General features: G+C 34.7%; 1 protein-coding gene across 2 annotated transcripts; it reads left to right on the top strand.

The window, feature by feature from the left end:
* The first annotated feature begins 4259 nt into the window (after positions 1-4259).
* On the top strand, positions 4260-11659 carry l(2)k09848 (lethal (2) k09848). 2 transcript variants are annotated; one of them, XM_067090515.1, is made up of 8 exons: positions 4260-4432; positions 6258-6370; positions 6933-7054; positions 7256-7466; positions 8120-8221; positions 9408-9508; positions 10995-11202; positions 11423-11659. In XM_067090515.1, exons 1-8 carry the CDS (start codon positions 4351-4353, stop codon positions 11618-11620), a joined length of 1137 nt encoding a protein of 378 aa, XP_066946616.1. In that variant the 5' UTR covers positions 4260-4350; the 3' UTR covers positions 11621-11659. The 2 variants fall into 2 exon arrangements, with proteins under 2 accessions (XP_066946616.1, XP_066946617.1); XM_067090516.1 differs by lacking the exons at positions 4260-4432; positions 6933-7054 and having other exon boundaries at positions 6252-6370.
* Positions 11660-12421: the final 762 nt, after the last annotated feature.

Below are 12421 nucleotides of genomic sequence, written 5' to 3'. Positions count from 1 at the left end.
TTAGTTTCCTTGAAATAATAATAATAATAATAATAATAATAATAATAATAATAATACTTTATTTCTGTTCGAGGTCATATACCAGTGCAGTATTATTATTATTATTATTATTATTATTATTATTATTATTATTATTATTATTATTATTATTATTATTATTATTATTATTATTATTATTATTATTATTATTTAGAAGACAAAGCCCAATTCATATGAAACCATCCTAGAGTAGCCATTGAAGATGAAATAGAGACAGTCCTGCTAATTGTAATAAGAATAATAACATTAATAATTATAACTGTAAAATTAATAATAATGATAAGATTTGTTGTAATAAAAAATTTAAGGGACAAACAGCAGCGCCGGAAAAAATAAAATAAGAAATATTTCCTTATATTGAAACCATGCACAATTGTAGGTGTGTTTAACAGCTGCCTTTCTTCAGTAAATATAAATAATTAGGCAACATTATGATAAAGCGATAAACGAGAAGAAAAATAATAATGATAATAAACAGATGACGATAACTATAGCAGTGTCTGAGAAACAATAAAAGTCTTCATTTAGTTGTCAGGAAGTATTGTGGAATTGCCAAGTATTCTTTTAAACATTTTCAGCTTACAAAGTTGACAGGTTATTTTGTAATTTACATATTTTGCCTGTCGAGAAGCATCGTGTCCTTAGCAATTATGTGGCTTTGAGCTGAAGTATATTATTATTATTATTATTATTATTATTATTATTATTATTATTATTATTATTATTATTATATCAAACGGTTCCCGCTTACGAAATCTTCCACGTTCCAGCGGCCTAGACCGAGCTATGCCCGTTAAATTTTCAGTACCAGGAAGCATTGCAAAATGGCCAGGCATTCTTCGGGCATTTTCCACTTACAAATGCGCGGTTTTTTCCGGGGAAATCGACTTGTAAAACGAGACGACTCAATTCTTTTCCGCCTCTTAAGAACATCTTTATTCACCGAAGTTCGGTGGTAGAAACGGTGTCATTAACCTCCCGGGGAGAGGAGGGAACGAGAGGGATGACCCGTGGTTGCGTTCTCTTTACCTGTCCTCGGTCGTGTGTGGTTAGGCGGTTTCTTTTGTGACTCCGAAACCGAAATGGAACTTCGATTTTCCCCGGGGTGTTCCGCGCTTTGTTCCCTGATGACTTTTTTTTTTTTTTTTTCGGTGTTCGAACTGGTACAGATGTTATTAAGGGGACAGCGGAGATGGCCCCATTTCTCTTCCCACGAAGATGGTGTCCGTCTTTTCGACACGTTTTGTAATGGAATGTTTCACTTGGCCAAGGAGTTAGTTTCTGGTGGTTGGCATTACGCCTCCAGATTCGTTATCTTAGGGGGGATGGGGGAGAGGGAGGGGGGGCGGTCAGCAACTAAAGAAAGCTTTAAAGGTAGCAAGTGGAGCAGCGTGTTTCTTTACTGACGGATTAAAGTTAATTTTCTTATTGATAGATATTATCATTGTTGGTAGAAAACATTACCGAGGAATGGTAAGATGAGAAGGAATATCACCAACTAACCGTGCCTCAGATTTCAGAGAGAAACTTTATTTATAGAAGTATGAGCGACCTGGTGGTACCCTGATATATTAAAGCTTTATTTTTTTCTTCTTCTGAAAAGGCTTTACATGAATATGGTTCTTGTACTAGGGATGAGTTCTAGTTTTCGGGAGAAAGTGAAAATGACGGATAGAAAGTCTAGAGAGAATTCTACCAGTTTATTTATAAAATCAAGGTTGTATACCATCACTCATGAAGTCTGCATACATCTGAAGACAAATTACTTTGGGGTAATATTTTGCTGATTGCGATAATAGGAGTGGGCCTGGAGTTAATATTGCATAAGACTAGTAAAGGAACTTATACAGTATTCTTGTTTTATAAGGGTTGATTATAAATAACTATTTCAGCGCAATCATTTAGAAGTAGAATTACATTAATGTAAATGTTTTAATACATTTTAATGAATAAAAGTGGATTGGTATAAGGATTTTGATAATAAAATTTTGATAATAAAAAGCTTGTTAGTATTAGTTGTAGTAATCACACAATCAACTTGTTAGTATTCGTTTTATTATATATATATATATTGTATATTTTCACTAAAAGAATAATATGAAAGAACTGATTACTGTATTTTCAGTATAATTTTCATGAATAAATGCACATTTTTGTTATCAAAACTATTAACTTTTACTCAAAAGGTATAAGCATTTTTATATATATATATATATATATATATATATATATATATATAAATGGTGACTGGAACGGCAAATCTGCCAAATATATGGCCTGAGAGAGAGGGAGAGAGAGAGAGAAAACATGAGTTTTAACTGCACATTAGTATTATTATTATTGTTGTTGTTGTTGTTGTAATACCAAATATTCCATGTTAAGTTTTCGTCGTCTTAGCTCTCAGAGCGCCGTAAGGCCTTGATGGATTAAAACTTCAAAATGTCACTTGCCGTAGAGCTATAAGCTCAGACAACAAATGGGTATGGACAATGTTTTGGCAAAGCTCATTATTTATCTCATCTACCTTTACAAGAGATGGTGCCACCTTGAAAGAAAAAGCCTTTTTTGTCTGTGTGATTTTAGTCCCTTTTCCTGCAGAGGCAGTTAAACTGTAAATTTATTTCGTTCGTAAGTCGGTGATGAAGCTCAGTTCTTAATTTGCATATCAGTCATATTGAAGATTTCCAAGTCTCACGTTATTATCTCTGTTTTATAATAAATGTCAAGTAGGTCTCAGTTTTTTGAAGTATAATAAAATGAAAAATACAACAGGACTGCGACAGCTACGTCAGCCCTGCAAATCATAGAAAACCGTGAAAGTGTCATTACAAAGAAAATGGGTGTAAATGTTGAAGGATCGACAGTACGAAACGTTCCTGATTTTTTTTTTAACTGCGCCATGGAAATTTTTATTGCATTTTAGCTACTTAGATACCGAAGTCAGGCATATTCTTGCATATTTCAGAATCTGTATTACCTAAAATTAGAATGAACAGAATTAACAGCTGTTGAGAACTTGTTATAGAAAGCATAGCTTTCCTAAGCCTCCTCCTTATGAAATTTTAACCTAATTCGTATCCTTTTTTCAGTGTTTCAACTTGCCATAAAAAAGGAAGTGATAGAAGCCAGTGATAATTTATATGACTATTACAGAATTGTCTGTATGTAGTGTATTTTTGGAAACATCTTTGTTGAGTTCCACTTCATTTTAGGGCGTCAAATCTGACAAGTATAGGCCCAGGTTTCGTACTTTCTCAGAGCCTCCCGTTCTCATTTGTATTTTCACCGTCATTTATATGGATTGGTTTTACCTAGTGTGGTTTCTTCAGGTTTTTCCTCCTCTTAGTTCAACGCCTCTTGATTTCCTTTTCACCTTCGACGTTGTTATCACTTTCCTCTGTACCAACTGTAGTTAAATTATGTTTCTTCCTTTATCTCTGTTGATATTCTTTGACACTGTCGGCCGTGTTAGTATCTAAATTGACATTGTCTTAAATTTGAGGATCTTCAAATTTTTATGTTCTATCTAGCCTGTCTGTGAGTTTCATAATCAAACCCTTCAACTTGCATTTCTCTTTCCTAAGGCCACTGTTAGCCATCTTTAGGGTTTTTATACAACCACCCAGTCAAAACACATTTCACATAACGCTCACTGTGGGCTGCATATTCTGCAGTTATCATCATCCATGTTTTTGTCGCTCACCGCTTTCATTACATATTTTGTCCTCATTTCTTCTTCTGTTACAATTTCTAACTTTGTTTGCCATTTATATGTCGTTTGAAATTGTCTTATCAACATAAAATTAGCGTGAAGACGCGAAAATACGTGAAACGCTTGTACACGCCCTGATCCTTTAGTCATTTGGAATCTGAATAGTTTCTGCTTTATCGTAAAAAGGTTAAAATTATGGCTTTGATTTAGCTAAAAACAAAAATGTTCATACCATGCGGTAATAAAGACTTCGCCAGAAATACAGAGCTGCTTATTTCAGCCAATGCGCTGTAAAGTATAGCATTGTCATTTTAGTAGGCACTTGAGAAGTCAAACTTTACCATTAATTCAGTTACTGGAGTTCGTAAAGGAAATATGAAATTTTGCAGTGTTTCATTAAAAAATAATAAAGGTCCAGGGCTGAAAGAGGGAAATTAAAAAGTAAATCCGTGAAAAGGAAGCGTAAATGTATAGAATTTAGGGTGAGCTGTTACACCCGTCTCTTCTCCTGACTATTACTACTACTACTAGTGATAGCCTAACATGTGAGCCAACATATCCGCCGTTGTTTATACATTAAATTAATTTTATGAAGAATAATGGCCGACAGTACAAAGCAAGAAAATACCCCTGTTGAAGATTTTAATGTTTTCGTTGGAGCTGAGACGGGAATACTGAAAGGTAAAGTTATTTTTGCATTATTAGGCTGTTACCCTGGGCTGAGTCCATAACGCCTAGCCTAGTTAAGGCAGCCCGAGCGACCGGCAGCGTGGGCGTAATCATAACCTAGGCAGCTCTTTGGTAGGCTACTGGATATAATTCATGGCAAAGTTAGCATATTGTAGTTTTAGGCTAAAGATATATAAGATTTTTTTTTTGTAAAATTGAAGACTAGGCTATACTACCGCGCCCCTGTGGTTTGGTAACCATCAGTTTACTTTCAGTAGCTTATGGGCGCCGTGTGTGGTACCAGCCCCAGGGGGAATGAAATTAAAAACTTGAACAAAAGACTGTAGTTAGCTTATAATCACAGGTAGTTTTGAGAACAACGGGAGCAGGCTCCAACACTACCTCCAAGCAGAAGTTTAGTCCATGTTCCCGATGTTCATTGTTGCTTGGGGCGGGGCGTCCTAAGTCAGGTTCGGAATTTAAGTTCTCGTTAGGCCAGAAGACTGCGTTGCATAGGGAAAGGAAGGTTCGTTTTCGTCAGTGGAACTTGTGTCTGTTAGGTTATTCATGACTGGCTCCATAAACACAAACAAAAGGCATAAATATAAACAAATATAAGTAAAATTGGTAAATGTTATTGGTAAATATTATGGGCGCCAACTGGCAGGAAACAGGCTATGGTAATAGCCTTCAGTTTTACCAGGTTTTGAATTGATTCCAGACAAGCTGCGTGCAAGCAACCGGTAGACTAAATTTAAATCCCGTCTGTAAGCTTTACTGGAAGCCAAAGTAGATGGAGGGGTCACATGATCTGGCCTAGGCTACTCCTTAACTGTAGTGGGCATGTCAGATGGAATAAAACCCAATAAATCCTACCTTACCTAACCTAACCTCAGATGCCATTCCCTTACTTATGTGGGTGGTACTCCTCCTTCCCTGGGGAAAAAAAACCCATCCAAGTAAGTGACGACCCCTCAGTATGCTAAGTACCCCTATACTGAAGCCGAATTTCTTAAAATAGGTTTGTTGAGGTGAAGTGTTACTATTTACAATAATTGCAATACTTAGTTGAAAATATTATTTTCATATCTTTTAACATGTGCTTTGAATATTTCTGATGTTTGTTTAGATAGAACAATACTGTATTAGTTTTAGAGATATGGGATCCCTGCTAGTATCATACATTTAGGGGGCGACCAGAGTGTTAAACCAGGGTTTTTGGTTTGGGAAGAGCACAAAAGTTAAATACAAGCTACACCTAAGCTTGGGCACTGGGCCCTTACCTGAGCAGGGGTATCACCTCCTCTGGACCCCCCCCCCCCACTTAACCTAACCTAAAGAACTGTAAATTAATTGACAGGTTTGAGATGTAACCTAACCTAACGTACAGCATCAACTTTTCAAAGATTTGGGTAACTTAATCATTCAGCCACAACAGCTAACTACCTAATTTATTACACTTATATAGTGCTGCATTAGTTGGACTGAAAGATTACATAAAACCAGGTTTTTATCACATTTTTCTTTTTTATTAGTAAATCATTAAAATGATAGCTTTTAGTAAATCATTGAAATGATAGTTTTGAAAGGAAGGGTTTTTTGCTGTAGCTTTTTGCACCTTAGAGTACAGGTAGTAGCTTAATTTTAGTTATATTGAACTTATTTAAATTCTGTTATTCTGTTAGCACATTAACACTAATATAGTATAATGATCAGTAATGTAATGTTTTTTATCTTTGAAATACTATTTGCCTTTAAAAATTTAAAATTTTGTTATAATTAAGATTGCTTACTTTCCTTTGGTTTTCTCTTCCTTTAATATCCGATTTTATTACAGGTATTAATTTGAATCAGGATGCTGTTATCCACAAAAATGTCCACAATCTCAAATCACTTGACCGCCAGCATGAAATTACTGCAATGGCATGGGGTAACCAGAATCAGACTGAGGTATGTTAAATCGTATTTGCATTTGTCTTGGTCCAGGTATTTGAATATGGGCTAAGTCTGGTTAACAGGGTAAACTTTTATTTGACTTGCTTAAAAGTGTATTTGATGGTTTGGACACAACAGTGAGATTCCTGGTTTTGGGTATAGAGTCCATTATATTATGTCATGCATTCACATAAGAGCCTTAAACTTTGAGAAAAATACTTGTGACTGAATATATTGAACTTAACCCTATGCATATTTATGTACAGTACAGTAGTGGCAAGAAAGTACTAATGTAATAATGGAAGATGAAGATGTGTATTGCTTTCAGCATGTAATTGGTAGTTGATTGTTACAACCCTCATTTTATTGTCTGCATAGATAGTGTTTTAATGTCAAAGTTATATCTAATCTGCAATCAACTTGACATGTAGTATTTTACTGTATGTATAGAAGCATTTATATTTCCACTATATTTTCTAGCCAGTGTTCAATGAGAAGTGTTGGTCTCATATCAACATTACAATTTTGTAAATTACCAAATTGCCATAACATTCTTCTTTTACTTGTTTTTGTGCAGATCTTGATTGGTTTGAGAAATAAAATCGTTCAAGTATTTGACACAGAAGATAAAGCCTTTGTCTCATCCCGTCAAATTAATACTGGTGAAGGGCCCATTGTATCATTAGCTAGATGGAATGGGTAAGTAATTTATTATCTGGTTTTAAAAGAGTATTTAACCTACCAGAAATACATATAAAATGCAAGTCATAGTGTAGTATGTACTTCAAGTGTCATATTTTTGTTTGTTTTGGTTTTAGTTCTTTATTTTCAATTTTTACAGGTTGCCTTTTGGAACAATAAAAATACAGCATAGATATGTATATTTTTTTCCTTTTGCAGTATTACCGTAACAGCATTAAAGTCAGGACAAGTTACGATATGGAATGCTGATAATCCTGTTGAGATTAATGCACTGAAGGCTGGTGAAACATTGGCACGGATGCGCCAGTCGCCTGTCTCGCCAAATATCATTGCTACTGGTGGGAAGGAAAATGAACTTAATCTCTGGGATCTGGAGAAGCCACAGGAATCCATATTCAAAGCCAGAAATGTTTGTATCTTTTACAACACTTTTAGGGTTTATTTCACTTTCCTTTAAAAGCTGTACTACTTTTGTCTCATTTTAGAGCTGTGTAACATTATTATTATTATTATTAAAATAGTTTAACCAGACCACTGAGAGTTATTCATTTTGCATTAAGTGATATTAAGCTGGTTACAGTCTATGAAACTTGAAACACTACCAGTATTGTACATAGCAAATTAATATGGTAATTTTTGTAGTGTACTGTTAATATGTTGTGAATTTTCAAGTGTTTGATTTAGTTATATTTTCCATTTTGACATTTTTAAGTCATCGAACACTATCCAGAATTCCAAAATTTTGCCAGATTAGTTTAGAATATAAATTAAAAGACACCAAATTACCAGTCATAATTATTTCTTCATGAAAAGATTAATTTTTTAATTTCAAGGAATTGTATTCATTTATACGAAGGACTTTGTTAGATTGATTTGGTAGATAAAAAAATAATGTCACACATGAAACACTTTTAGCCTCTGCAGTAGTGTAACTTCTTGTATTGAATGTTGAAAGGTAGAGCTTTATTATTTTATTAAATTTTATTATGCAGAACCTTAAAACAGTACTTCAGTCTCCTTTTGCTACATAAAGAAAAACTCATGTGTTATTTTTTTTTCTAGGTAAAATTGGATATGGTACAACTCAGAGTTCCTGTGTGGGTAACTGATATAGCCTATCTTCAGGATTACCATAGTGTAGGAATATCTACCAGACATAGAAATGTAAGTGTTACTCTGAAACCTTTGTTAAAATAGTTGCAGTTTAGCAAGGTACTTGCCAAACCATCAGTTAAGAAATTATTACAAGTATTTAGTATATTATTCCAAGTACTGTGGTATCATTTTAATAAAGATTTGTCTAGGCTGTGCAACAGCTATTGAGACATAACTTCTTTTTATTTTATTTTAAACTCATGCAGAGCTCCCAAGCTTGATTGAATAATTATTTAGTAGCTGAGTGACAGTGTTTACATGTTAATAATGGTAAGTGCCAATTCAACTTCTAAACTAATAGCTGCCTAGGAGAGAATGGACGTGGTGTTCAAGTACGTCTGTGCATTATGCCAATCAAGCTCAGTGTGAGTCTAAAAAGGTTATTTAGTTGTGTTGTATTGTTGATTAATCTATTTTTATAGACATAAGGTAATTTTCTTTCAAGTGTTAACTGTTTGACTAAAATTGAAAATTCATTTTAATTTTAAATTAATTTTAAACCTTGTCATTAATTCCTTTTACTATTTTTGAGGAATATATCAAATCTCTTATTCTTTTACAGAGAAAACTAATTGATTTAAGGTGTAATGCTTTGTTGGAATATATTCAAAGAGAGGTTTTAGGCTTTTGCGCTTTGTTAATTTCTTGCGCATGTTCATGCATTTTCAAATGCCATTTCGATCCCATCCTGTTGCATCAAGCAGTGGTCCAGTACAAAGACCGCTGTTGCAAAGGATTCAGTCTGGAAAATTCTGCTCAGATGTTGACCATTCCCCTAGAACAATTCCCCCCTCACTTCTCAATTTTTTGTACAGGTCATCAGTCACAAATTCAGAGTATCACCCTCCCTTAATGCAGTCCAACACCTTGCCCTTTTCTACAAGACATTTGAAGAATTATCGTTAACAAAATAGATGACCCAGATCACTATGTAATACTAATGGGTACAGAGCTGACTTGAAAGATCTGTGTGTAAATGAGAGGTGAAAATTGTCACAAGAGAAAGACCAAAGTAAATGTTGAAACGGAAAGGCAGAAAGCAGGACAGTTGGGACTGAAGGATGTTGCAAAGAACCTTTTGCATTGGCCAGTGTATGCTGCTCATAGCATATTATCAGCTGTATCCCACTACAGGGGCATTGTTATGTTGTACAGTATATGTAATTGTAATTTTTATATCTTTTTTGCTTTGTAGATTCGTCTTTATGATCCTGGTAGGCAGAGAAGGCCTATAATGGATTTTGAGTGGGGAGAATATCCTCTAACCACTATTGCTGCAGTTCCCACCAATGATAAGTAAGTCTCTCGTCCTCGGGCACTTGATTTGATGCGATTCTCTCTCTCTCTCTCTCTCTCTCTCTCTCTCTCTCTCTCTCTCTCTCTCTCTCTCTCTCTCTCTCTCTCTCAAATATCCCATGTTCTTATCGGATGAAAGAAAGAATTTTGTGAAACTATCCATAGCCTCATCAGATATAACTGCAGCCATTTAATGCATGTTTTCTGTACAATGAGGCCAGTTGTCAAAGAAAAATTCGTCCCCTTCGATTATGCTTGTTAGTCTTTAGTCCTTCTAGTGTAGATGTGTTAATGGTAGTCAGGTTGTATCCTGATATTTTTAGAATTAATTATTGACTGCTCATTATACAAAAATTTCTTAGAGAATTTGTAATTTTAGGGATATATTGCTTAAAATTATGTATGAAACTTGAAATGCTCTTGGTCTGTAACCTTCTTTGATATTCACTACAGTTTGTAAAGTGATTGGGGTTATAATACAGTACTTGCATATATCATTTGTATGCATGGTTGAAAACCATTTTCAGGACTTCGTATTGTTAAGAGCCATTAGCAGTCCTACCCTTTTTATTCTGTATACCGTCTTGCAAAAGTGTTGCATAGGTAATGATTCACAGCCATTGCACATAAAATAGAAACTAATTCATTTGAGTAATGAATTTTATATTTACTGGTAAAGAAATATAGGCATGAAGCATTTTTAGTGAAATTCACTCTTGTCTCCAAGCTCTGTAATATAATTTATTTACATCTTTCCTGATAAATGTGAATTAAGTTTTGAATTTGTCATGACTAACACCCCGTAGGGGGTTAGTGCCGTCAGTGCACCTCACACGGTGCACTGTGGGCATTACTTAAGGTTCCTTGCAGCATGCTTTCGGCCCCTAGCTGCAACCTGTTTCATTTCTTTTACTCTACCCTCTTTCATATTCTCATTCTTCCAGCTTACTTTCCACCCTCTCCTAACAATTGATTCATAGTGCAACTGCGAGGTTTTCCTTGTTATACCTTTCAAACCTTTTACTGTGCTGTCAATTTCCATTTCAGCAGTGAATGACCTCATAGGTCCCAGTGCTTGGCCTTTGGCCTAAATTCTATATTTAATTCGATTCAGTTCATGGCTGACAAAGCTTGGTTACTACAATTAAAAGGTCGGAAACTTTCTTTAGCTCATTCTGTTCCTGCTTGTTGAAGTTCTCATAAAATATGTTTTGTATCACTGAATGGTGAAATGAATTAGGAATATACAGTAAATGGAAAAATATGTTAATAACTTTGGTTTTGCATATCTACACAGGTTACAATTCAGCTTATAATCTACTTTTATTCGGAACAGCTTTAGAATGTTTTGTGTCGAGTGCTTTAGAAACAATATGTGTAATTTCTCAAATTCAGAATCTTGAGACAAAATTTGTTCATAATTGTTCCATTAATGAAAGATTTGTGTTCAAGGTGTTATAGTTAATAGCACATTTTTATTTTACAGGCAGGTGGTTGTGGGAGCATCTCATGGAAGAATGGCTTTGTTTGACTACCGTGGAACAAGGCCGGACCAGCCTGTTCATGTTTTTAAAGGATTTGCCGGAGCTGTCCGAGATATTGTAGTCCACCGTGAGCATCCATTGGTTTTCACGGTTTCCATGGATCGTTTCTTGAGAGTACATCATTTGTGGTCTACCAAGTTACTGTTCAATGTAAGAGCGCTTTGTTGGGATTCCCATTAGAGTTGAAAACTTGAATTAATGTCGATTGCATTTGAACTGTTTGACATATTTTTGAAGCACTTATTTTGATGTAGTATCAAGCTGTACTATTAGAGTACTCTTATGTACCCAGAATGCTGTTTGAGTACTGTTCATATCTTTAAAAACATTGTATTATATTACTACAGAGATAATCATTTATATTTTTCAGGAATATTTGAAGTCAAGACTCAACTGCCTGCTAGCAAAGGATGAAATTAATACTAAAGATTTCATACCTGTCATTAAAAGACCTGCGAAGCGGAAAAAGAAAGCCAAAGTTACTGAGGATAAGGATGATGTCATTCTTGAGCCGACCAAGAGTAAAGTTGCAAGATCGGATGCTGATTGGGCAGCGCTCACTCTCTGATTTGCTTTAGAAAACTTGAAACATTAAATTTAGTAACAATGCAGGGTTTTAAATCCCAATAAGTTTAAGACAAAAAAAAAAAAAAAAGCAATTCATTCCTGTCTGTTTAGGTAATCTTGATTTTCTATAAAATCTGGTACAAATCCAGGTCAGGTAGCTGGCATAGGTTGTTCAGTTTCTTTTTAGGTGGGACCAACTCCTCAGTAGCAAGATTAACTGAGACAGCCAGAGTGAGGCCACTTTACTGGAAGTAGGATGAGAAAATTCCTAAGAAAAATCACCTTCGTGGAGGAATTCACTGCCTCACAAAACTAAAGCAGGTAATTGAGAGTTGCATTTAATTGATGTTATAAGTGAGAGTAACTCTCCTTTAATTTCACTCTAAGCATTTTCTTTAGTTTGATATACATGTATAAATTGTATATAAATGCCTTTGATTTAGGTTAGGCTAAAGACTTACAAAAATATACCTTTGATTTTGATAATATAATGAAGTTTTTTCTTCAAGAATGAGCACACATTTTGATAAGTAAATGGACTTGGTAGCATATTGTGAAAGAAGTGGAACATTGTAGTGATGTTATTTCCACAATTAATAATTGAAGAGTATTTTTCAGTAAAAAATGTATCATTTATTTCTACTGTTTGTATTCAGAATGTTCTTAGGTAGCCAAGTACTTTATTTGCATTTTTCCATGCAGATGAAAGTAGAGGAATTGTAAGTACCATGGATGCTATCACTTCACTTGGTTCAGTAGTATTGAAGTAAGGTCAAGCCCCTTTCATAGATTAAAACATTAG

Source organism: Macrobrachium rosenbergii, chromosome 47, assembly GCF_040412425.1.
Source record: "Macrobrachium rosenbergii isolate ZJJX-2024 chromosome 47, ASM4041242v1, whole genome shotgun sequence".
NCBI lineage: Eukaryota > Metazoa > Arthropoda > Malacostraca > Decapoda > Palaemonidae > Macrobrachium > Macrobrachium rosenbergii.
The sequence above is the reverse complement of the archived record's forward strand: the minus strand, read 5'-3'. Positions and strand labels throughout refer to the sequence as shown.